Source organism: Salmo salar, chromosome 27 (genome assembly GCF_965601325.2).
Source record: "Salmo salar chromosome 27, fSalSal1, whole genome shotgun sequence".
In the NCBI taxonomy this organism is placed as follows: Eukaryota; Metazoa; Chordata; class Actinopteri; order Salmoniformes; family Salmonidae; genus Salmo; species Salmo salar.
In genome coordinates, this window is record NC_138317.1 from 15,322,444 (window position 1) to 15,350,145 (window position 27,702).

The window sequence follows — 27,702 nt, forward strand, 5'->3', positions numbered from 1 at the left end:
ATTTGTATGACTGTGGAAAATAAAGCCAAAATCACATTTTAAATGTATTGATTGTGTTTTCTTTGGATTGATGGCATGATATGGGAAGTTTTCAGGATATTGGAAGCATGATAAAAAATACAAGACTGATATGATTTATTGAATATATTGGCATGTGACAGTTGCCTGTTGTTTCACAGTTACAAGGGAGAAAATAGATGCATACACAGGTCAAGTCATATTCCAGTTTGAAAGAGAACCTTGAATGGCTCAATCAAGATGCCATTTTGTATACTGTAATATGTAATGTAATGCAAAAGTATGGAGTTATTTTCAGCACTTTGAATACTTCTGAATATATGCCTCCAATATCTGTGGATGTCTATGGCTATGTCCTGTGTGTTCATTTCTCTGGTCTACTCATGTTTTAAGACTGCAATATACATTTAAAAACATACTGCAGTGTTCTGCTTCCTGAGTGCACTTATTCATTAATGATTACCCATAGTATTTAACAGGAATAAATTAGTTGAAGTGGGTGTGCTGGTTTCTTTTCTTTTTTACATTACAGTTGGAGGTTTCCCAACCAAGCTAACATCTTAATTTTTTATCTTATCAGGTATAAAATCATCTCCAAGCCCTCCAAATGGAGGAAATGAGTGCATATCAGTCTTCTGTTGTCTGTTAGCACTTTCATAAATACACCACAACAAAGCTGTGACATCATGTAAGTGTGATGGGGTATATACTGTCCACGTTTCCTTGTCGAGTTTGGTTTAGTTCTCATCTATAACACTCTGATACAGTAGATGAAGATATACACGATGGCACTTCTACAATACAATAATCAATACTTCTATATTATTTTCCTCTACTTATCTCCTTGTTGGAAGATATTACAAATTACTAAAGGAACATCTTCAAGGATCTGCTTTGCTGTACAGCAGCAGTTCATGGAAAACATTATGAAACTTGCATTGGATAGAAAATTAAAACAGTTGGGTCCACAGCTCAGGAGGCTGAGGAACACATCTCACTCAGGTCTGGCTAGTTCATTTACTCCAACTGGGAGACCTCGTGGAAGTATGCGCCGAGCATCTTGATGCCCTGGATGTAGTTTGTCCTGAAAGTAAACCATAGACATATATTCATATACATTTACATACAGTGCATTCGGAAAGTATTCAGACCCTTCCCCTTTTCCACATTACAGCCTTATTCTACAATTGATTAAATACATTTTTCCCATCAAGCTACACAAAATACCGCATAATGACAAAGCGAAAACAGGTTTTGAAATTCATGCAAATGTATTAAAAATAAAAAACAGAAATACCATATTTACATAAGTATTCAGACCCTTTGCTATGAGACTTGAAATTGAGCTCAGCTGCATCCTGTTTCCATTGATCATATCTGAGATGTTTCTACAATTTCATTGGAGTCCACCTGTGGTAAATTCAATTGATTGGACATGATTTGGAAAGGCACACACCTGTCTATACAAGGTCCCACAGTGACAGTGCATGTCAGAGCAAAAACCAAGCCAAGATAACGCATGAGTAGCTTCGGGATAAGTTTCTGAATGTCCTTGTGGCCCAGCCAAAGCCCGGACTTGAACCCGATCGAACATCTCTGGAGAGACCTGAAAATAGCTGTGCAGCGACGCACCCCATCCAACCTGACAGAGCTTGAGAGGATCTGCAGAGAAGAATGGGTGAAACTCCCCAAATTCAGGTGTGCCAAGCTTGTAGCGTAATACCCAAGAAGACTCGAGTTTGTAGTCGCTGCCAAAGGTGATTCAACAAAGTAATGAGTAAAGGGTCTGAATACTTATGTAAATGTGATTTCATTTTTTTTTTTTTTTTATATACTTTTGAAAAAATGTCTAAACCTTTTTTCGCTTCATCATTATGGGGTATTGTGTGTAGATTGATGAGGATTTAAAAAAATCTATTTTGGAATAAGACTAACATAACAAAACGTGGAAAAAGTCAAGGGGTGTGAATACTTTCCGAATGCACTGTAGACGTGTAACATCATTGAATTAAACAACAAGATGTACATTAAGACCCCATCGAGATGCTAATAATAATAATAACAATACTATTGTGGGTGCTTATATTTGTCGTATTCTACGCATGTGTGAAAGGGAAGTGTTTTTTATTTATTTTTTTTGCATTTCTCAAGTCCCCAAGACATGCCGTTATCAACGGTGACCTTGGAGCAATTTTGGTTAAGTGACTCGACCGATTTTTCACCCTGTCGGCTCGGGGATTCAAACTAGCGACCTTTCGGGTTACTGGCCCAACACGCTAACCACTAAGCTACCTGCTGCTTATAGTTCTGATACGTTGTCAATATTTATAGAAATGTGTTGACAATAAAGCAGTGTTCTTATATACGGTTCCTAGGGAATCACCAGGTGAGAACGTTTTTGTTCCATCCCAGCACTGACACCTGATTCAACTGAGTTAGTGTTAGTTAAGGCTCAGAGTCATGTCCAGGGCCTGTGGGGTGTGTGTCAAACCTTGTGCGCAGTCCCATGGTTCCAGACAGTGTATAGATAAAAAGACAACCGTGGCAGGTTACCTGTTGAGTTTCTCATTCTGTGAATGTGCTCCGTCGTCAGACGAGCCCATGGGCAGCAGCATGACGTTACGGCCGGTGGCTTCCTGGAAGGTCAGGGTGACGGGGATGCTGCCGCCTTCCCGTGTCAGGTCAGGCTCCACACCGAACACTATGTGGAAAAAAGGAATAGGAGGGAGAGAACGAGAGACATTATTGCTCAAAATGTTATAAATATTTAAGTAAGTTAGACCAGTGCGTGTGTGTCTGAGTGGGAGGGTTTGCCTGTGTATCCACACACCTGTCTTCATGGCCTTTCTACCAGCCATGTAATGGGGATGGTTGAAGTCGGACACCCAGGCCTTGGCCCCATGGCCCATATACACCTTGAGCTTGTTGGGGCTCTCCAGCTCAGCAAACTTCTTCTCCAGGTGGCCAATAACCTTGATAGGTTAGAATTATACATACATTTCTAAATATGTTTCCACATTCATATTAAAGTCTCATTGAGATAAAATATTATATGAACAGTAATGAAAAGAACAGACAGTCAGATTGCTATCAGGGCTGTCTGTGTATGGCATATACTGTATTACAGGCTAATAGAGCAGTGGTTCCCAACCAGGGGTACTAGGAACCCTGGGGGTACTTAGCCTATCCACAGAGGGTACTTGAGAAGACTCATGAGACCATTGGCCTTCTGGTAAAATGCACATTATGGGGTACTTCAGGGGTACTCCGAACGGAACAAAATTCAGGTGGTGGTACAGAACCAAAAGAAAAGGTTGGGAACCACTAATAGACAGACCTAATGTTTGAGAGTGAATTTCCATGTAAGGAATGAACCACTGGTGGGGATGCTTGTCCACTACTATTTCATCCAAATGTCTAGAACATGCAATGTGCTTATTCGATAACACCTTTAATTAAATGGTGAAATTATCTAAATACCTGATCCTTGTCCTGTATTTGAAGAACTGAATTCAACTTATGAGTCTACCTTTCACACTCTTCATACAGTGGAGCAAAAAAGTATTTAGTCAGCCACCAATTGTGCAAGTTCTCCCACTTAAAAAGATGAGAGGCCTGTAATTTCCATCATAGGTACACGTCAACTATGACAGAAAATGAGAAGAAAAAAAAATCCAGAAAATCACATTGTAGGATTTTTTATGAATTTATTTGCAAATTATGGTGGAAAATAAGTATTTGGTCACCTACAAACAAGCAAGATTTCTGGCTCTCACAGACCTGTAACTTCTTCTTTAAAGAGGCTACTCTGTCCTCCACTCGTTACCTGTATTAATGGCACCTGTTTGAACTTGTTATCAGTATAAAAGACACCTGTCCACAACCTCAAACAGTCACACTCCAAACTCCACTATGGCCAAGACCAAAGAGCTGTCAAAGGACACCAGAAACAAAATTGTAGACCTGCACCAGGCTGGGAAGACTGAATCTGAAATAGGTAAGCAGCTTGGTTTGAAGAAAAACTGCAGGAGCAATTATTAGGAAATGGAAGACATACAAGACCACTGATAATCTCCCTCGATCTGGGGCTCCACGCAAGATCTCACCCCGTGGGGTCAAAATGATCACAAGAACGGTGAGCAAAAATCCCAGAACCACACGCGGGGACCTAGTGAATGACCTGCAGAGAGCTGGGACCAAAGTAACAAAGCCTACCATCAGTAACAAGCTACGCCGCCAGGGACTCAAATCCTGCAGTGCGAGACGTGTCCCCCTGCTTAAGCCAGTACATGTCCAGGCCCGTCTGAAGTTTGCTAGAGAGCATTTGGATGATCCAGAAGAGGATTGGGAGAATTTCATCTGACCATATGACACCAAAATAGAACTGTTTGGTAAAAACTCAACTCGTCATGTTTGGAGGACAAAGAATGCTGAGTTGCATCCAAAGAACACCATACCTACTGTGAAGCATGGGGGTGGAAACATCATGCTTTGGGGCTGTTTTTCTGCAAAGGGACCAGGACGACTGATCCGTGTAAAGGAAAGAATGAATGGGGCCATGTATCGTGAGATTTTTAGTGAAAACCTCCTTCCATCAGCAAGGGCATTGAAGATGAAACGTGGCTGGGTCTTTCAGCATGACAATGATCCCAAACACACCGCCCGGGCAACGAAGGAGTGGCTTCGTAAGAAGCATTTCAAGGTCCTGGAGTGGCCTAGCCAGTCTCCAGATCTCAACCCCATAGAAAATCTTTGGAGGGAGTTGAAAGTCCGTGTTCCCCAGCGACAGCCCCCCCCCCCCCAAAAAAAAAGAGGAGATCTGCATGGAGGAATGGGCCAAAATACCAGCAACAGTGTGTGAAAACCTTGTGAAGACTTACAGAAAACATTTGACCTGTGTCATTGCCAACAAAGGGTATATAACAAAGTATTGAGATAAACTTTTTTATTGACCAAATACTTATTTTCCACCATAATTTGCAAATAAATTCATTACAAATCCTACAATGTGATTTTCTGGATTTTTTTTTCTCATTTTGTCTGTCATAGTTGAAGTGTACCTATGATGAAAATTACAGGCCTCTCATCTTTTTAAGTGGGAGAACTTGCACAATTGGTGGCTGACTAAATACTTTTTTTGCCCCACTGTATGTCAGCCTAACATGCTGAGCTGTTAGGATTTGAGGTAGGGGAATGGATCCCAGACCTGCACTTAAAAGAGGAAGGCAGGAAATGATCTAAAAACATGAGTTGAGTTCTACTTATATTCTAGAGGTTTCTACCTGTTTCTCCACCACTTTGGGGTCCATGTCCGGGACCAGGCGGATGGAGAACTTGCCTATGACCTTGCGGGGAATGACGGTCTTAGCACCTCCGTCGGAGAAGGCCCCCTCGATGCCGTGCAGGGAGAGGGAGGGGTACCTCCAGCGGTGCATCAGGATAGCCTCCTGCAGACAAGGGTCAGAGGAGAGAGCAAAGGACAATATGAACTAGAGAACATTGGAAATTAATCACTTACATTGACTGAGAATCAACCAGTATTGCTTTTAAAACTAGTTGGTAATTTCAGACATTGGCCCTGTTTGAACACTTCAGAAATGCATACGTGGGCAACATAGCCAAAACCTTTGATTTACAGCACCCTACTAGCGTGGAGGGACTGTAAGAAATACCTGGGCATTTCCTCCCAAATATGTTCTCACTCGCTTATAGTATGCAACCCAGACTTGCCAAAAGCCCTGAGTGATGCCAACTTTAATCTTTGGCATACTCTAGGAATCAGGACCTTTTCAGACCTATTTCATCAGAAAACCACTACACTGAAATCCTTTCAAGAGCTCTGCAGTGAATTCAATGTGCCAAGATCCAATTTTTTAAAATATCTTCAAATTAGACATGTCATTTCGTCATTTACTTCCAAGAGGAGGTTTAGAGCTCAGCTGAATGAAGTTTAAACCCTTCTTACAGCACAATCCATTAAAGACAAAATCTCCTATATCTATAGACTCCTGAGAACGGAGGCTCCTCCTTTACTCCTTTGAAAATAATCTGGGAAAAGGACCTTGGTCTGACTATCAGTGATGAGTTATGAGCGGAGGTTTGCGACAGTGTATACTGCTCCTCTACTAATGTAAAAATGAAAGAATCTAATTACACATTTTTGTACAAATTTTATTACACTCCAATGAGACTCCATAGAATGAAAACAGACATTTCTCCTAACTGTAAAATATGTAACCTACATGCATGTATTTTGGAGCTGTAGAGAGATTGCCAAAATCTGGCAATCTATACATACTGCTGCATAGAAAATACTAGATGTACAGTTTGATATGACCCCGTGTCTCCATCTTCTTAATGCCCAGCAGAACTTTGTTCTTGATCCTGACAGAGAAAATGTGTTTATGACTATTACATACTTTGCTAAGAAATGTATTCTTCTAATCGTGGGCCTCTAATACTTCTCCTACATTTAAAATGTGGATTGACCAGATTGTTGACTTTCTCCCTCTTGAAAAGCTCACTTATGACCTCTGCAAGAGACAGTCCAAGTTTGATAGACTCTGGTCTCCACTACTCAACTATATTTCAAATTGGACAGAGTGAATTAGGGAAATGAGCAGATACATGTGTAAGGTGCTGTAAAAACTAATTATTTGCTCGTCATCTCAGCTGAGGCTGGAAATAGCTAATAAGAACCTTGATAGTGCTGCTGCAAGTTTTTATATATATTTTTTTTTATAATTATTTTTTTATTATGTTTATTATATTTTATTATTATTGTTAGTTATTTTGATTTTTTTTTAAGTCTGTCACATCTGTGAATGTGGAATGTGTTTTGTTGGTTGATTGAAAACTTAAAACTTTAAATTGAAAAAAGAAAAGAAATGCACACGTAAGCAGTGAGATCAAGGTTACCACCCTATTACTTTAACCAATGCAACCAATTAAGATCAGTGATTGATTAAAGGGAGGTAGGAAAGAACGAAGGACTCTTCATTTCTGAAGTATTTGAACATGACCATCCATACCTTGGTGTCGTGTAGGAGCTTCCCAGCTCCAACGTCCTTGGCATACTCCACCATGTCAAAGTCAATCTTCTCGTACAGTTTCTTTTCCTCGTCTGTGACCTTGGCCACGTCTTCGTACATCCCCGGGACGAGGATCTTACCCTTCTTGTCCACCAGGGAGCCTGAAGGAGGAGACACCAGGGTCATGTTCACGAGTGCACGCAACAGAATACATTTTGCAACAAAAAACTAAAATGAGTCGCACCGAGTTTCAGTCCATTTTCTTTTGTTTGGTGCATTATGAACACGACCCCGCAGAGATATCATATGCCCTGTCCAGAACCCCCCCCAAGCCCCTACAAAACCCCCTAGGCACTTGTGTAGATTTCATTCTAGGATTTTGTTTGATTCTATTGAAGGGCTACAATGCTGTTGCATATACCTATCCAATTCTTCCATACCTACCTCCTTACATATCTCTATGATCATTCTATTCCAGCACATCAGCACACCTGATTCAACTTACCCATCAGTGCGATGAGGTCAGTCATGGCTTCATGGACAGAGCCTCCAAACACCCCAGAATGGAGGTCCTTGTCACAGCACTCCATCTGACAAAACAAGAAGGTTTAAAGCAGGGCTATGACCCATGCACAGTTTGTGGTAAGTGTAGCCTCTAGATTTGTCTAACTCAGGGTTTCCCAAACTCTGTCCTCAGGATGCCAAGTAGAGCATGTTTTGGTTTTTGCCCTAGCACTACACAGCAGATTCAAATAATCAACTAATCATCAAGCTTCGATAATTTGAATCAGTTGTGTAGTTAGGGCAAAAACCAAAATGTGCACAGAGTTTGCGAAACGCTGGTCTAACTCTATGGCTTCACCACAATGAAGATCACATTTCTTTTGTGGGAAGAGAGCCCTCTAGCTTATGCTATGGCCTCACCTCAATGAAGAAGTAGCAGATCCCCCTCAGTCCATAGGTGATGCAGGGCTTGGTTTTGCCCAGCCAATAGTTGTCTGAGATGCACACGTAATCCACGTCCTTCAGGAAGGTGTCTTTGCGGGCGAACACCAGATCGTCCAGGCCCTCCGAGCCAGATTCCTCCATGCCCTCGAAGCAGAACTTGATGTTGATGGGAAGCTCCTGTTTCCATGAGAGAGAACAGTCTATCTCAGCAGGCAACATATGGCACATAAAATCTTAATGACGCTATTTTCTGGCTGTAAATGTTGTTGAGAAGCCGTAACATAACCACATTACAAATAAATGGTCTCTGCTGAAGTGCTTTGAAAGGCTGGTCATGGCTCACATCAAAAGCATCCTCCCGGATACCCTATACCCACTCCAATTCGCATACCACCCCAACAGATCCACAGATGACGCAATCTCAATCGCACTCCACACTGCCCTTTCCCACCTGGACAAAAGGAACATCTATGCGAGAATGCTGTTCATTGACTACAGCTCAGTGCTCACAAAGCTCATCACTAAGCTAAGGACCCTGGTACTAAACGGGCCACCCCCCAGGTGGTAAGGGTAGGCAACAACACGTCTGCCACGCTGATCCTCAACACTGTGGCCCCTCAGGGGTGTGTACTTAGTCCCTTTCTGTACTCCCTGTTCACCCACGACTGCGTGGCCAAACACGACACCAACGCCATCCTTAAGTTTGCTGACGACACAACAGTGGTAGGCCTGGACTACAGGAAAAGGCGGGCTGAACAGGCCCCCATTAACATCAACGGGGCTGTAGTGGAGTGGGTTGAGAGTTAGGTCGTGGTCCTTATAATGTTCCAAACACACCAAGACAGTCGTGAAGAGGGCCTGACAAAGCCGATTACCCCTCAGGAGACTGAAAAGATTTGGCATGGGTACCCAGATCCTCAAAAAGTTCTACGGCTGCACCATCGAGAGCATCCTTACCGGTTGCATCACCGCCTGGTATGGCAACTGCTTGGCATCTGACCGTAAGGCACTACAGAGGGTAGTGTGTATGACCCAGTACATCACTGGGGCCAAGCTTCCTGCCATCAGGACCTATATAATAGGCAGTGTCAAAGGAAACCCCATAAAATTGTCAGACTCCAGTCACCCAAGTCATAGACTGTTCTCTCTGCTACCACACGGCAAGTGGTGTCAGAGCACCAAGTCTAGGACCAAAAGGCTCCTTAACAACTTCTACCCCCAAGCCATAAGACTGCTGAACAATTCATCAAATGGCCACCAGACTATTACATTGACACCCCCCCCCCCCATACTTTTGTATACTTCTGCTACTCGCTGTTCATTGTCACGTCACTCCTACCTACATGTATTTTTTACTTTCGTTTATTTGGTAAATATTTTCTTAACACTTCTTGAACTGTACTGTTGGTTAAGGGCTTGTAAGTAAGCATTTCACGGTAAGGTCTACACTTGTTGTATTCGGCGGATGTGACAAATAAAGTTAGATTTTGATTTGTTACATCCAGGTAGATCTATTCACCACATACTATTCAAGACACGAAATTAATGTACCTGGCTGGCTGACAAAAGACTACTTCAACTTGTAAAGCACTGTCAGTCCTGTGTTTAACTTTGACAAATGGAGATCAATCATTCAATTAAATGACATTTATATAGATCCAGCTTTCAAGCATCATTGTCACAAAGTGCTTCCCAGTAACCCAGCCTACAACCCCCAAAAAAACTATCTAGAGGCGGAATAAGACTCAGAGGGGAGGCCCATCCTTCTCTGGCTGTACCTCCATGATTACGATGTCAGTGAGCTAGTATAAGACATAGGTCAGCTCAATCATTAAACGCTGATGATAGGAGATAAAGATTACTTGAGGACCTTTGGACGGCCATGCTGCTGACAACACTGATGTGATCGACTGTAATCAAGACGAAAAGTCTTAAAGCCAAGAGGATTTTACCCTGTAGCTGACATCTCAACACCAAGTCCTTTAAACATTGCCCTTTATTAGTTGCATAACCAAGAAAATGGCACCTGTACTAAAACTGGTTTCAAAACAATACCATGGGGTTCTCTTTGTCCTGGGCTAGCTTCAGTGAGTGCTACTTATCAAGTCGTGGTGCTGTGTCTTACCTGTTGTATCTTCTGGTAGCCCTCGATACAGTTGAACCAGGCCAACACTGGGCCTTTGTCGTCTGTTGAGCCTCGGCCATAGAGCTTCCCTGCAGGGGATTAATAATAATAATAATAAATAAAAAGAACAAATCTAAAACGTGAATGACTAAAACCAGAAGAAAATTTTGAAATTATAATGATCTACTATATCATATTTGAAAACTCTTTTAGCCTTTAGTCATTCAAACGAGATATCATTACAGACTAGGCTTGGGCGGTATAAAGATTTTTTCATTGTCATACCATCCTTCTCTCATCCTGGGATTTATCGTATTACCGGTTTAAAACACAAGGGGCGCTAAAAACGCAAGAAAAGCCCATTGGCCTCTATTCCCAGAATGCTACCAAGTTAGCACAAATGTAGGAGAGTTCAAATGGTTATTCCATCAAACTTCCAATTATTAGAATAGTACACAAACGCAAAACATCCATGTTAAGGGTCAGTGGCCCAAGCCCGCAAACAGGAATGTTCCAAGTTCAGACAGAAGGGGGAATCAGATCGCTATGATCGCCAGGAACTTTAGTTTCGGTTTATATTTTCATTTGTTGCGCTACTAGTACTGCCTGATGATGTTAAGGAGGCAGCTACAGTAGTTGGATGATATTAACATCTTCAGTTTTATTTCATTAAATGTATTTTAATTCATCTGGGTGCTTACGTCACCTACTAACACCCTGGTACTACCGATAGCTCCCGTTCTCCTTACTCCTGTGTAGAAGTCCATAATGTTAAATAAATAAAGCATCCTAAGGTTAATGCTATAGGTATTGTTATAAGGGAGTGTGAGACTATCGAAGCATGTAACTGAGTTATCGTTGTTATTGATATAGTTTTACAGAGTGCTAAAAAGTATTGCTGTTGCTAGCTAGTATGTCTTTCTGTGATGCCGATGGTTAGCTGAGCTGCCAACGTATGCTAGCGTTGCATTATGGGAGATGTAGTTTTAGCTCTACGGTCTGAATGGGATGAATGTGATTTTCAGTTGTAGCTTGTTTGCATTATAGTGTTTTTGTACATGAGTTGTTGTATTTTAATACTGTCAACACTGAAAGCACCTAGCGATGTATTGGAGATGTGAGACAGAATAGGTGTTTTACCTTTCTTCATGCTCCTATATAGAACAACTTGTCAGATCGTGCATTGAAGACTGATGTATTCCTGTCCTTTCATAATACCATTGCAGATCTACATAGAAGGCCAAAAAGACAGCCTTGGTGTCGCTCTTCATTTCTTGGTTCTTCTGTGGTACATATAAAGACCGCTTTTCAAACTAATAGCAAAATCACAGACACTGTTGTCTAAATGTTAACAAGCGAAAAACAAACATAACTAATTGCAAAGACAGGCAAATCCAGCTCAAAGTTACACAAGCATAGCTAGTAGCTACCGAATGTCATTTTTGGTGAGATTGGACATTTACAAGCAAAAGTGAACGAGAGACATTGTGAAAATTAACAAAGTTGTGATGAATGCTCTTCTGAAGGTATAGCAGCATGTGTACATGGAGCAGAGGGGAGAGGGGGGGGGGGGGGGGGAAGAGAATAGTAGGAAGCACAGGCCAAAAATTGCAACTGTACAGATAACTCATCCAGAGCTCTTTGACTTCTGAAGAAAGCCATAAGATATGGCAAATCTTTAGTAGTGAATTGCATACAAGTGTAACGTTATCACTTCATGTGCGCTGCACAACAGACTCACTGATAGATATACAACACTATGGACTCACCAGCTCTTGCTTTCTCCTATTGAAAATAGCACAAACACATGACTGGCTCAACTGTTCTGCGGAACTAAGGTAAGCTTCTTAATGTAAGAGGTGAAATGAACACCATCGGTTTTATCTCCTAACGTATTGAACAAGTTGACTGCAGGTATTAAGTAGCTACAAATATAAAAAATGTATGAAAAAACTTAAAAGAAATAGTTGACGGTATAAAAATAAAAAAAACATCCAATGGCTTTTTCCAAATGCCCCGGTATACACGGAATAACGCCCAAGCCTATTATACACCAATAAAAGACATGGAAAAAAATGCTACTAAAAAAGGAAAATAATAAATCAGTACTAGCTTCCCTGTGAAACATATCAAGAGTCAAATAGAGGAAATTAGGTCATCAAAGGGGGAGACGGTTTTATTTCTGAGTGGTGAAGAGAATATAGCAACAGTCAGGTGACTGTCACAAGACAACAAGTAACAACCTTTGTCAGCATGAAAGGAAAATGCTGCTGACATCTCTGCATGACACACTGAAACCAGACTAGAGCCATATACATACAGTGCCTTCAGAAAGTATTCATACCCCTTGACCTATTCCATATTTTGTTGTTAAAGCCTGAATTCAAAATTGATTAAATTGTTGTTGTTTTTTTCACACCCATAATACCCCATCAATGAAAATACGTTTATAGAAATGTTTTCACATTTATTGAAAACGTAATCTCATTTACACCCCGAGTCAATACTTTATAGAAGCACCTTTGGCAGTGATTACAGCTTTGAGTTGTCTTGGGTATGTCTATCAGCTTTGCACATCTGGATTTGGTGATTATCTCCCATTCTTCGTTACATATTTTCTCAAGCTCTGTTAAATTAGATGAGGAGCGGCAGTGAACAGCAATCTTCAAGTCTTTCTACAGATTTTCAATGGGATTCAAGTCTGGACTTTGGCTGGGCCACTCAAGGAGTTTCACATTCTTGTTCTAAAGCCATTCCAGAATTGCTTTGGCTGTATGCTTGTGGTCACTTTCCTGTTGGAACGTAAACTTTCTCCCCCAATCTAAAGGTCGTTTGCACTCTGAAGCAGGTTCTCATCAAGGCTTTGCATGCTCCAGTCATTGTTCCCTCTATTCTTACCATTCTCCCAGTCCCCTCCCTAGTCCTTGCCGGTGACAAGCATCCTCAGAATGATGCTGCCACAACCATGCTTCACGGTAGGGATGTTGTTAGATGGGTGATGAGCTGTGCCTGTTTTTTTTCCAGACTTAACGGTTTACATTCAGGCCAAAGAGTTTCATTTTTGTCTTAGCAGACCACAAACTTCTGCCTTATGATCTCAGTCCTTCACGTGCCTTTTTGAAAACTCCAGGCATGCTGTCATGTGCCTTTTTCTCAGGAGTGGCTTCTGTCTGGCCATTCTCCCATAAAGCTCAGATTAGTGAAGTGCTGTATAGACTGTTGTCCATCTGGCAAGTTCTCCCATCTCAGCCCCCCCAAAAAAACTCTGTAGTTCTGTCAGAGTGGTCATCGGGTTCTTTGTCACCTCCCTGATCAAGGTCCTTCTTGACCCGTTGCTCAGTTTTGTCGGACCGCCAGCTCCAGGCAGAGACTGGGTAGTTCCATATTTTTTTTCTTCATTTCTAATGAAGGAGACCACTGTGCTCTTGGAAACTTCCAACACTCTAGAAATTGTTTTACACCTCAGATAAATGACTCATCAAAACGCTATCTCTGAGATCAATAGAGAGTTCATTGGACTTCATGGTATAGTTTTCTGCTCTGACATGTACTGTCAACTGTGGGACCTTTTACAAACAGGTGTGTTTCTTTCTAAATCATCTCCAAACAATTTAATTGGCCACAGGTGAACTCCAATCAAGTTGTAGCGACATCAAGAAAAAACAACCCCCCCAAAAAACAGGTGGGGATGTTGATGGGCAAGACTTGATGGGAACGAGAAAGTTTCTAGTAAGGGATATATTTTAGAGAATGGTGATTGCTGGACCATTGAGAAAAGTTCCTAATCAAACACTAATTTTATCCAATCATTATAAACCCATTTTAATGCAAGTGACCCTGAAAACAGCCTAGACTACCACACATGTAACCTGTAGTTTGGAGTTTTTAGGTTCATTATTGCAGACTTTGAAATACTTGCAACTAACCGAGAAACGGTGCATTCGGAAAATATTCACACCCATTGACTTTGTCCACATTTTGTTACATTACAGCCTTATTCTAAAATTTATAAAATTATTATTTTTCCTTCAATCTACACACAATACCCCACAATGACAAAGCAAAAAGAGGTTTAGACATTTTTGCTAATTTATTAAAAATAAAAAAGTACTCAGAACCTTTGCTATGAGACTTGGAATTGAGCTCAGGTGCTGCCTTATTCTATTGATCACCCTTGAGATGCTTGTACAACTTCATTGGCGTCCACCTGTGGTAAATTCTATTGATTGGACATGATTTGGAAAGGGACCCACCTGTCTATAGGTCCAACAGTTGAAACTGCATGTCAGAGCAAAAACCAAGACATGAGGTCAAACGAATTGTCCTTAGAGCTCTGAGACAGGATTGTGTTGAGGCACAGCTAGGTAAGGGTACCAAAACATTTCTGCAGCATTGAAGATCCACAAGAACACAGTGGTCTCCATCATTCTTAAAAATGGAAGAAGTTTGGAACCACCAAGACTCTTCCTATAGCTGGCCGTCCGGCCAAACTGAGAAATCGGGGAGAAGGGCCTTGGTCAGGGAGGTGACCAAGAACCCAATGGTCACTCAGAGAGCTCTAGAGTTCCTCTGTGGAGATAGGAGAACCTTCCAGAAGGACAACCATCTATGCAGCACTCCACCAATTAGGCCTTTATGTTGAGTGGCCAGACGGAAGCCACACCTCAGTAAAATGCACATGATAGCCCACTTGGAAGAGTTGTCTAAGGGCACCTAAAGGACTCTGACCATGAGAAGAAAGATTCTCTGGTCTGATAAAACCAAGATTGAACTTGTCTTGAATGCCAAGCTTCACGTCTGGAGGAAACCTAGCACTATCCCTACGGTGAAGCATGTTGGTGGCAGCATCATGCTGTAGGGATGTTTTTCAGCGGCAGGGACTGGGAGACTAGTCAGGATCGAGGGAAAGATGAATGGAGCGAAGTACAGAGAGATCCTTGATGAAAACCTGCTTCAGAGCGCTCAGGACCTCCGACTGGGGCGAAGGTTCACCTTCCAACAGGACAACAACAACAAAGCACACAGCCAAGACAACGCAGGAGTGGCTTCGGGACAAGTGTCTGATTGTCCTTGAATGGCCCAGCCAGAGCCTGGACTTGAACATCTCTGTAGAGACCTGAAAATAGCTTTTTAGCAACACTCCCCATCCAACCTGACAGAGCTTTGGAGGATCTGCAGAGAAGAATGAGAGAAACTTCCCAAATACAGGTGTGCCAAGCACGTAGCATCATACCCAAGAATACGCATGGCTCTAATCGCTGCCAAAGGTGCTTCAACAAAGTACTGAGTAAAGTGTCTGAATACAATTTTTTATTTTTAAGAAATTTGCAAAAATGTATTTTTTTTTACTATTTTTGCTTCGTCCTTATTGGGTATTGTGTGTAGATTGATGAGGATTTGTTTTAATTCCATTTTAGAATAAGGCTATAACATAACAAAATGTGGATAAAGTCAACGGGTCTGAATACTTTCTGAATACACTGGACTATTAGCTATATCTAAAGGGCTTATTACCAAGATACCACAGTCATTTATGGGCAAGCCACACCTTTATAGCTCTTTACACCTTGAATACAGTGTGTCCTGTAGCTTTCGTAGACTAGCAGCGAAATGGTTAAAGGAGTGCCACATACAACTGCAGTCTGCTAGCAGATTAGATGTTTTATTCAGTAGTCATGGAGCATGATGCCATGTAGAAATGGTTTTAGATAAAAAGGAATAAAAGACAAAAACAATGGCTAAGCCTATATTTCACAAATCAAGAACCAACAGAAATCGTGAAACCTATAAGCAATGTTCCCTCTATTATTTTCGGGACTGAGCAAATTTCTGGTCTGCTGAGTGCAAACTTGAATGTTGTGAAAATTCTGTGCAACTTCCAGCGCATTTACTGTGAACACTGAGGTTTACCTGCTTAAAGTTACAGTTATAACAGTGGCCAAGTAGGCTACTGTGGTTATTTGATCATGTCGGCCTACCATAAAAAAAACTATGGAGAAAATGCAGCCCATAACATTTTAACACGGAAATAGCTGTTCTTTCAGCCTACAGTAGCAGCCAATGTGTGGTGTTCAATGTAGGCCTACAGAGAATTTTGAAAAAAACATGTAGGGATTGATATTAACCTGTTTATCCACTTCAGGCAAGGTGACTGAAAATGTTATGTTGTTGAAGCAAGAAACCACTTTACAAAATAAAATTCATGAATTATTCCCATACCATTATTACATAGAATCAGACATTATGCTACCCTCTGCCTATTGGCTACTTATCTTATTCAAGCCCGTCTTTAAAAAAAAAAAAAAAAAAAAAAAAAAAACTGTGCCCCAAAGTACAACACTGTCCCTTACAGAAAAAAAAGCTATTTACCTGACTTGGTTTTCAAATATGGCTAGAAATGCACACATTTTGTGCTCTTGTAGGAAGCAACCACTCCACTGTTGCTGACTAGAAATTAGCTATAACTGGGCTAATAACGCTACATGCAGTTCTTGTTTTGATCTCAAAACAAGCGCATCTACTTACGACCACTCATGCTGTAAACACAGTCCAGTTCAAAGTGAATGGTACAAATCCATATATGGCAATGGTCTATTTGCATATAGGGATACTGCAGCTCTGATTGGTTATGGCACACTGGTCTGTGTAGAGTATGGGCCTGAGTCGTGCCTGTCAAAGCAATAGAATCCTACTCCAATGCTCTCTGCCTACAAGAAAATCTCTTGCCTAGTTCATTGTTTGGGTATGTTTCATTGAAAGTGGCTAATATTGCGTTGATTAGATCACAATTCGCACAGTAGAGGGAATTGTTGATAGTGTTAACTAAAGGGGAAAACTAGAAAGGTAAGTGATGTTCAATCTCATGCTTCCCTGCAAGGGCTGACATTTCTACTGCACAGCAGTCACAGGGGAGCTTCACACGTGAACATTGCCTATAAGGTAGTAGGTTACACTGTTGATACAAGGAGTAACCTAAATTGCACAAGCCAATGCAAATCATACTTCCCCAAAAGGAGAACAACGCTGAAACATCAAAGTCCAAATCTCAACGTTGGCATGGATTTTGATGTTTCAGCATTGTTTTGTTTTAGGTGCTTTGGAACAGCTACTCTCACCATCTTTCTCCACCAGAGTGAAGGGCTCCGTGTCCCAGCCGTCATCGATGGCAGCTGGCTGGACATCCAGGTGGCCATAGATGCACACAGTCTTCTTACCCGGGTCGGAGCCCAAGAAACCCAGGACGATGGGTGGCAAGGGGATCTCCTCTCCGGAGGGAAGCTGAGGGGGCAAAAATAAAAGGTCTCACACAATGGTCTAAAAATCCATCTTTTCCTCTTCTCGCCATTGCACTGACATGAAAGAAATTACCAGGTGAAAGATGAAGAGGAGGAGACAGACTTTCAAGCAACAGATACAGCAAACCAGTCAGGGTTGAAGGAGATTAAGGGGGTCTGAGCCGGTCAGAGGATCGGCAGCAGTGTTCTTTCCTGGAAGCCTTTCATGCTCCACAAGGAAGAAGAGGACTAAGTGAGGAAAGACTCTAGGGTATATTATATACAATGAAAGTAAAAGGGAGCAGTTGCATTTCAACTCAAAATGTTACGTACAGTTTGAATGCTGAATAGGCTGGTGTTGACACAAACTATGCAGACAATGTAGCTGGGCAACAAGTACCGATTGATAAAACGTTAATCGCCACACATTTAAAATACAAGGAAGACCAGGTAGCCCTGAAGTGCAGCAATAATGCATGATAAATATACTACATGACCAATGGTATGTGGACACCTGCTCGTCAAACATCTCATTCCAAAATTATGGGCATTAATATGGAGTTAGTCCCTCCTTTGCTGCTATAACAGCCTCCACTTTTCTGGGAAGGCTTTTCACTAGATGTTGGAACATTGCCACAAGAGCATTAGTGAGGTCGGGCATTGATGTTGGGCGACTAGGCCTGGCTCACAGTCGGCATTCCAATTCATCCCAAAGGTGTTTGATGGGGTTGAGGTCAGTAGGCCAGTCAAGTTCTTCCACACCGATCTCAACAAACCATTTCGGTATGGACCTCACTTTGTGCATGGGGGCATTGTCATGCTGAAACAGGAAAGGATCTTCCCAAACTGTTGCCACAAAGTTTAGAAGCACAGAATCATCTAGAATGTCATTGTATGCTGTAGCGTTAAGATTTTCCTTCACTCTCGACCGCACCTGCTGTTTCTAACTCTGAATGCTCGGCTATGAAAAGCCAACGGACATTTACTCCTGAGGTGCTGACCTGTTGCACCCTCTACAACCACTGTGATTATTATTATTTGACCCTGCTGGTCATCTATGAACATCTTGGCCATGTACTGTTATAATCTCCACCCGGCACAGCCAGAAGAGGACTGGCCACCTCTCAGAGCCTTGTTCCTCTCCAGGTTTCTTCCTACGGAGTTTTCCTAGCCACCGTGCTTCTACATCTGCATTGCTTGCTGTTTGGGGTTTTAGGCTTAGTTTCTATATAGCACTGTGACATCGGCTGATGTAAAAAGCGCTTTATAAATAAATTTGATTAATTGATTGGAACCAAGGGGCCTAGCCCGAACCATAAAAAACTGCCCCAGAAAAGTGTATCTCCTCCACCAAACTTTACAGTTGGCACCAATGTTCCCTCTAAGCTGTGCTCCCAAGGAATGCCAAAAAAAGCACAGAATAAATATCTGCCCACAGAGAAAAGCACAAGCTTGAACTTCACTGATCTTTCTAGAGTTTTCCCTGTTAGTTAACATTATCAATGTTTCCAAATCAATCCAATATTAGCCACTTTCAATACAACATACTGAAACAAAGCAAACTATTCAAGAGATTTTGTTGGAGGCAGAGCGCATAGGATTCTATTGCACGTGACTGAGCCCGTAGTCTACACAGACCGGTGTGACATAGCCGATCAGAGATGCAGTCGGCCTATGCAAATAGACTATTGCCATATACAGTGCCTTCGGAAAGTATTCAGACCCCTTGAGTTTTTCCACATTTTGTTAGGTTACAGCCTTATTCTAAAATGGATGAAATAAAAAAAGAAAGCCTCAGCAATCTACACACAATACCTCATAATAACAAAGCGAAAAGGTTTCGAAATTTTTGCAAATTTATTAAATAAAATAAATTAAAATACATTTACATAAGTATTCAGACCCTTTGCCATGAGACTCAAAATTGAGCTCTGGTGAAACCAGTTTCCATTCATCATTCTTGACATGTTCCTACAATTTATTTGCAGTGCACCTGTGGTAAACTCAATTGATTGGACATGATTTGGAAAGGCACACACCTGTCTATATAAGGTCCCACAGTTGACAGTGCATGTCAGAGCAAAAACCAAGCCATGAGGCTGAGGGAATTGTCCGTAGAGCTCCGAGATAGGATTGGGTTGAGGCACAGATCTGGGGAAGGTTAGCAAAACATTTCTGCAGCATTGAAGGTTCCCAAGAACACAGTGGCCTCCATCATTCTAAATTGAAGAAGTTTGGAACTAGAGCTGGCCGCCCGGTCAAACTGAGCAATCAGGGGGAGAAGGGCCTTGGTCAGGGAGGTGACCAAGAACCCAATGGTCACTCTGACAGAGCTCTAGAGTTCCTATGTGGAGATGGGAGAACATTCCAGAAGGACAACCATCTGTGCAGCACTCCACCAATTAGGCCTTTATGGTAGAGTGGCCAGACGGAAGCCATTCCTCAGTAAAAAGGTACATGACAGACCAGTTGGAGTTTGCCAAAAGGCACCTAAAGGACTCTCAGAACATGAGAAACAAGATTCTCTGGTCTGATAAAACCAAGATTCAACTCTTTGGCCTGAATGCTAAGCGTCACGTCTGGAGGAAACCTGGCACCATCCCTACGGTGAAGCATGGTGGTGGCAGCATCATGCTGTGGAGGTGTTTTTCAGCGGCAGAGACTGGAAGACTAGTCAGGATCGAGGCAAAGGTGAATGGAGTAAAGTACAGAGAGATCCTTGATGAAAACCTGCTCCAGAGTACTCTGGACCTCCGACTGGGGCTAAGGTTCACCTTCCAACAGGACAACAACAACAAAGCACACAGCCAAGACAACGCAGGAGTCGCATCGGGACAAGTCTCTGAATGTCTGAGTGGCCCAGCCAGAGCCCGATCTGACATCTCTGGAGACCTGAAAATAGCTGTACAGCAACGCTCCCCATCCAACCTGACATAGCTTGAGAGGATTTGCAGAGAAGAATGGCAGAAACTCCCTAAATACAAGTGTGCCAAGCTTGTAGCGTCAAACCCAAGACTCAAGGCTGTAATTGCTGCCAAAGGTGCTTCTACAAAGTACTGAGTAAAGGGTCTGAATACTTATGTAAATGTGGGGTAGTGTGGTAGTGTGTAGATTTGTCCCCCCCCCCCCCCTCATCAATTTATTCTAAAATTAAGGCTGTAACCTAACAAAATTAGGAAAAAGTCAAGGGGTCTGAATACTTTCTGAAGGCACTATATGGACCTGTGTCTTTTACTTTGAACTGGACTGTGTTTACAGCTGTGGTCGTGATTAGATGCACTTGTTTTGAGATCAAAGCAAGAGATGCATGTAGCCACATGTTCACATTTTGTTCATATCCTTTGCAATTTAGTGAGTTATTAACCCAGATATAGATCATTTGTAGTCAGCAATAGGGGAGTGATTACTTCCTACAAGAGCACAAAACATGTACATTTATCTTTGAAAAGCGAGTCAGATAAATAACTAACTGTCTTAAAAGGGCAGTGTTGTATTTTGAGACAGGATTGAATAAGCTAAGTAGCCAATAGGCAGAGGGTAGCATAATGTGTCTGATTCCCCGTAATAATGGTATGGGAATAATAATGCATTTTATTTTGTAGTGGTTTCTTGCATCAAATAATATTTTTAGTCATAAACAGGTTAATGTCCTACATTGAACACCACACATTGGCTGCTACTGTAGGCTGAACGATAGAATAACTATTTCCATGTTAAAATGTTATGGAATGCATTTTTGCCATTGTAGGCATACATTATGATCAAATAGCTACTTGGCCACTGTTATAACTAACTTTAAGCAGGTACAACCTCAGTGTTCACAGTAAATGCGCTGGAAGTTGCACAGAATGTTTGCACACAGCTGTTCTGAAATTTGCTCAGTGCCAAAAATGTAGGGATTTGTCTGTCGGACTGCCAGATGGTGAACCATGATTCATCACTGCAGAGAACACGTTTCCACTACTCCGGAGTCCAATGGAGGCAAGGTTTACACCTCTCCAGCCGACGCTTGGCATTGCACATGGTGATCTTTGGCTTGTGTGCGGCTGCTCTGCCATGGAAATCCATTTCATGAAGCTCCCGACAAATAGTTATTGTGCTGACGTTGCTTCCAGAGGCAGTTGGGAACTCGGTAGTGAGTGTTGCAATCAAGAACAGACGATTTTTACGCGCTACTTGCTATAGCATTTGGCGGTCCCATTCTGTCAGCTTGTGTGGCCTACGACTTCACGGCTGAGCCGTTGTTGCTCCTAGATGTTTTTACTTCACAATAACAGCACTTACAGTTGACCGGGGCAGCTCTAGCAGGGCAGAAATTTGACGAACTGACTTGTTAGAAAGGTGGCATCCTATGACAGTGACACGTTAAAAGTCACTGAGCTCTTCAGTAAGACCATTCTACTGCCAATGTTTGTCTATGGAGATTGAATGGCTGTGTGCTCGATTTTGTACACCTGTCAGCAACGGGTGAGGCAGAAATAGCTGAATCTACTAATTTGAAGGGGTGTCCACATACTTTTGTATATAGTGTATATCTTCCTGCTCACAGTTAATGTTAGTGAATACATTCAAAGTAGATAATGTTGACTCTGGCACACAATTCATAGCCCCTCCACAACATATATCCCCATTACTGACTTGAGAACAAGAAGTAGAATTCAAAAGAAGGGCACCTATCGGTAGTTGGGTAAAAAATGAAAAGCAGACATTAAATATCCCTTTGAGCATGGCGAAATTACCAATTACACTTTGTATGGTGTATCAATACACCTAGTCACTACAAAGATACAGGCGTCCTTCCTAACTCAGTTGCCAGATAGGAAGGAAACTGCTCAGGGATTTTACCATGAAGCGATGGTGATTTTAAAACAGTTACAGAGTTTAATGGCTGTGATATGAGAGAACTGAGGATGGATCAACAACATTGTAGTTACTCCACAAAACTAACCTGAATGAGAGTGAAAAAAAGGAAGCCCATACAGAATTAAAATATTCTGAAACATGCATCCTGTTCACAATAAGGTACTCAAGTAAAACTGCTATAAATGTTGCAAAGACATTTACTTTATGTCCTGAATAAAAAGCCTTAGGTTTGGGGCAAATCCAACACAACACCCCTCTTCATATTTTCAAGCATGATGGTGGCTACATCATGTTAATAACGGGTATGCTTGTCATCGGCATGGACTAGGGAGTTTTTGTGATAAAAACTAACGGAAGAGAGCTAAGAAATCCTGTTTCAGTCTGTTTTCCCGACAGACACTGGAAGACAAAATTAACCTTTCAGCCAGAGAATAACCTAAAACACAAGGCCAAATATATGGGCTCCCGAGTGGTGCAGTGGTCTTAGGTAGAGGTCGACCGATTAATCGTAATGGCCGATTTCAAGTTTTCATAACAATCGGAAATCGGTATTTTTGGACGCCGATTTGGCCGATTAAAAAAAAAAATGTATTTGTTCCTTTTTTTTTTTTACCTTTATTTAACTAGGCAAGTCATTTAAGAACACATTCTTATTTTCAATGACGGCCTAGGAACGGTGGGTTAACTGCCTTGTTCAGGGGCAGAACGACAGATTTTTACCTTGTCAGCTCAGGGATTCAATCTTGCAACCTTACGGTTAACTAGTCCAACGCTCTAACCACCTGCTTTACATTGCACTCCACGAGGTGACGCGAATGCAGTAAGAATTCCAAGGTAAGTTGCTAGCTAGCATTAAACGTATCTTATAAAAAACAATCAATCAATCACAATTACTAGTTAACTACACATGGTTGATGATATTACTAGTTTATCTAGCCTGTCCTGCATTGCATATACCGTAATTTCCGGACTATTAAGCGCACCTGAATATAAGCCGCACCCACTGAATTAAAAAAATATATATTATTTTGAACATAAATAAGCCGCACATGTCTATAAGCCGCAGGTGCCTATCGGTACATTGAAACAAATTAACTTTACACAGGCTTTAACGAAACACGGCTTGTAACAAAAAATGTACAGTAAGCTTTAGTTGTCTTTTTGCACTGAGTCAATTCCTCCCGCTGCTGTTTCCAACGTCTTATCATCGACTCATTAAGACCAAGCTCCCGTGCAGCAGCTCTATTTCCTTTTCCAACAGCCAGATCAATCGCCTTCAACTTGAAAGCTGCATCATATGCATTTCTCCGTGTCTTTGCCATGATGAGGGTGACAAAATGACTACCGTAATCAGAATGATGGGAAGTTTGAGATCGCTCGATTTAATCTAAACAGTAAACAAAAAAGTTGTTTGACGTAACCCGATCGGCAATTTCATTGGTCTAATGAAAGCTTCATGCCGCCAAAAAACTGAGCACGTCACAGAATGTGTTTTTTTTTTTTTTTTAAAGCGGGAAAAATCCATATATTAGCCGCGTAATTGTTTAAGCCACGAGGTTCAAAGCTGGGAAAAAAGTTGCGGCTTATAGTCCGGAATTTACGGTAATCGCTTAGGTACACGTTGCTCCAACCATAAACATCAATGCCTTTCTTAAAATCAATACACAAGTATATATTTTTAAACCTGCATATTTAGTTAATATTGCCTGCTAACATGAATTTCTTTTAACTAGGGAAAATGTGTCACTTCTCTTGCAAACAGAGTCAGGGTACATGCAGCAGTTTGGGCCGCCTGGCTCGTTGCGAACTGTGAATACTATTTCTTCCTAACAAAGACAGCCAACTTCGCCAAACGGGGATGATTTAACAAAAGCGCATTTGCGAAAAAAGTACAATCGTTGCACGACTGTACCTAACCATATACATCAATGCCTTTCTTAAAATCAATACACAGAAGTATATATTTTTAAACCTGCATATTTAGCTAAATGAAATCCAGGTTAGCAGGCAATATTAACCAGGTGAAATTGTGTAATTTTGCATTCATTGCACGCAGTCAGGGTATATGCAACACTTTGGGTAATTTGTCAGAATTTTACGTAATTATGACATAACACTGAAGGTTGTGCAATGTAACATTTTGTTTTCGAGATGATAGTTTCCGGATTCGACCATATTAATGACCTAAGGCTCGTGTTTCTGTGTGTTATGTTAAAATTAAGTCTACTTTCGTGCGTTTTGCCAGCAGCCCTTCGCAATGCATTGCGCTGTTTATGACTTCAAGCCTATCAACTCCCAAGATTAGGATGGTGTAACCGATGTGAAATGGCTAGCTAGTTAGCCGGGTGCACGCTAATAGCGTTTCAAACGTCACTCGCTCTGAGACTTGGAGTAGTTTTTTCCCCTTCCTCTACATGGGTAACGCTGCTTCGAGGGTGGCTGTTGTCGATGTGTTCCTGGTTCGAGCCCAGGTAGGAGCGAGGAGAGGGACGGAAGCTATACTGTTACACTGGCAATACTAAAGTGCCTATAAGAACATCCAATAGTCAAAGGTATATGAAATACAAATCATATAGAGAGAAATAGTCCTATAATAACTACAACCTAAAACATTGTACCTGGGAATATTGAAGACTCATGTTAAAAGGAACCACCAGCTTTCATATGTTCTCATGTTCTGAGCAAGGAATTTAAACGTTAGCTTTTTTTACATGGCACATATTGCACTTTTACTTTCTTCTCCAACACTTTGTTTTTGCATTATTGAAAATGTTTCATTATTTATTTGAGGCTAAATTGATTTTATTGATGTATTATATTAAGTTAAAATAAGTGTTCATTCAGTATTGTTGTAGTTGTCATTATTACAAATAATAAAAAAATAAAAAAATATATATATATAATCGGCCGATTAATCGGTAGTGGCTTTTTTTGGTCCTCCAATAATCGGTATCGGCGTTGAAAAATCATAATCGGTCGACCTCTAGTCTAAGGCACTGCATCTCAGTGCTTGAGGCATCACTACAGACACCCTGGTTTGAATCTACAACCGGCGGTGATTGTGCGCCACCCTATGGGACTTCCAATTGGCCCAGCGTCATCCAGGTTTGGCCAGTGTAGGCCGTCATTATAGATAAGAATTTGTTCTTAACTGACTTGCCTAGTTAAATAAAGGTTACATTTAAAAAAATAATAATAATAATTATATATATACACATACACACACTGGAGTTGCTTGCCAAGACGACATTGAATGTTTCTGAGAGGCCTAGTTACAGTTATGAAGTAAATCGGCTTGAAAGTCTAGCAATGATCAACAACCAACTTCACAGAGCTTGAAGAATTGAAAAAAGAATAATGTGCAAATACTGTACAATCCAGGTGTGCAAAGCTCTTAGAGACTTACCCAGAAAGACTCAAATCTGCAATCGGTGCCAAAGTATAGTGAATAGTTTATGAAGACACTGTATCGTGGCACAGAGTGCAAAGCCCTACCTTCTGTTTTCCAAGGTCCACCATCTCCACTGTGCCCCCCAGCTTCTCAATGTCCTTGGCTGCCATCTCCATCATCTTCTTGATCTCCCCGCGCTTCTCTGGCCAGGCAGACACACTCTGCACAGCCACCCATTGGGCAAGACGCTAGAGGCAGAGTAGAGCGAGAAACAGATGAATATTAGGCCTAATTCTGATTGTTTTTTTAAATGTAGGGTATTTTATTTTGAATTGTTCAACATTGTTTGTTTGGCAACAAGTATTTGTCATGCCAATAAAAAAAATGCCTTTTCAATTGAGAGGCTTTGAAGCCAATTTCATACGCACTCAGTTCATGTTCGTGGCAATAATCAAGTTTCATAGTTCTCCATCGTCTTTTTAAATGAGGAGTCAATCTGTTTTCAGCACTTTTATTTCTATGACTTATCAAATAATCTTGTTGCAATACACATCATATCGATACCTAAATATAGTGATAATATTGTATTGTGAGGTTCCTAGCAATTCCCAGCCCTTTACCTGTTCTTCAAATTTATGAATAGGAAAACCCACAAACACATGACTTGGTTCTTGTGGCAAGGAAGTGAAGTCTTAGGCACTAAACCTAATCCAAATACCCTACAGTGGTGTGGTGTCCTATCTTATGTGCTGGTGTTGTTTTTGCTACAATGTCATTTCTTGCAACTCGTGATCTAAAGGGGTTGGAGAAGTGAAAGCAATAGCCTGGGCATGGCAGGCTAAGATTTGACTCTGTTCTTATGAAGTCCTTCTAAATCTGAAGTTTAAGAAATTAAATAATTGTATATAATTTGGGATTCACATGGAAAGTAATGTTCGTCAAACATATTAATATGGCTAGCCCCAAATGCATGAATCAACTCAGTCAAGTCGCAGATAGTAAAACATGACTAAACGCATTATCATAATTCAAGTAATGAGAAAAAGCTACCTCAATGTACAGCTCCTGGTGTTCGTCCACATATTTAAAAAGTTCTGGAAGATGAGCCATCTTTGGCTGAAGAGTTTGCTGGAGTCTAAGAGCTGTTGGGACAGACAGACTAACGTTACTTTTGACTACGAACTGACAGGGGGCAATGCAGATGTCTTAACAATTTATTGTAACATGTTATCGAGCATTAGCTCCTCCCAAACTGCTGACTGTGACACTACAAGTACGTTAGTTGTGACCGCAAGGCATTATCTCAGAAACCCCGAACATTACAAATAACAAAGTAACAGTTAACTCGTAGCCAAGAGTTTTTTTTGACGGCAACATAGTTTAAACCTTTTTGGAAGAGATTCTAAACCTGTTGCTGGGAACGTGATGGTCAGCAAACAGAGGCAAGTCACCCTCAGCTAGCTACTGTACATAGCTAACGTTAGTTATCTACAGTAGCTAGCTAAGTCATTAACGTTACTGTATGTAACGTTAGCACTATGCTTTCAGGGTAAGAAAAAGTAATGCACCAATAAAGCTAGCTACAAAACACAATAACAACCCAATTTAGCTAGCTACATTGGGTAGCCAGCTAGCTAGCAAACACTGGCAAGTTTAGCTTACTATTTAACAAGTCAGTAGAGCAAGCTAAATGAGCCCCGAAATATATTGTGAAATATGACTACAACTGTGTTGCAAAGACATTTCAGAAAATGACAGTCATCACCATCGGGCACTTTTGCTTACTCACTGTAGAAAAAGATTGTGCTGCGCTTCTTCCTCTCAGGGGTTCAATGAGGGGATTCGATTAATCTCTCCCGGGCGCCCATGTAGGCGTGCTTTGCACCGGGTGAAAGTTGATTGGATTCGTTTTGGAACCGGGCTGCCTCCCGGGCGTGAGCCAGCTAAGTGCTCTGTTCAAAGCCCACGGCTCCAAACAAAAATGACGTAATTAACCACGATGAGTAATGAGTAGGATTATGTGATCAAAACGCTTTATCTGCATTCACAATG

At 41.4% G+C, this 27,702-nt stretch overlaps 1 protein-coding gene across 1 annotated transcript; it reads right to left on the reverse strand.

The window, feature by feature from the left end:
- Positions 1–366: 366 nt before the first annotated feature.
- On the reverse strand, positions 367–27,702 carry LOC106588296 (cytosolic non-specific dipeptidase). The gene is made up of 12 exons (XM_014177130.3): positions 27,440–27,702; positions 26,701–26,792; positions 25,755–25,898; positions 17,238–17,400; positions 10,123–10,211; positions 7,974–8,174; positions 7,555–7,639; positions 7,050–7,210; positions 5,301–5,465; positions 2,849–2,990; positions 2,572–2,719; positions 367–1,102 (listed from the first exon to the last, which is right to left on the reverse strand). The coding sequence occupies exons 2-12, from the start codon at positions 26,758–26,760 to the stop codon at positions 1,036–1,038; spliced, it is 1,425 nt and encodes a 474-aa protein (XP_014032605.1). The 5' UTR covers positions 26,761–26,792; positions 27,440–27,702; the 3' UTR covers positions 367–1,035.

Coding starts and splice junctions, on each gene's coding strand:
- LOC106588296 (XM_014177130.3), bottom strand. CDS start 26,760: ATGGCTCATCTTCCAGAACTTTTTAAATATGTGGACGAACACCAGGAG. Junction 10,212..17,237: donor CACTCTGGTGGAGAAAGATG/GTGAGAGTAGCT, acceptor AATCCCCTGCAG/GGAAGCTCTATGGCCGAGGC. Junction 1,103..2,571: donor CAGAATGAGAAACTCAACAG/GTAACCTGCCAC, acceptor GTTTACTTTCAG/GACAAACTACATCCAGGGCA.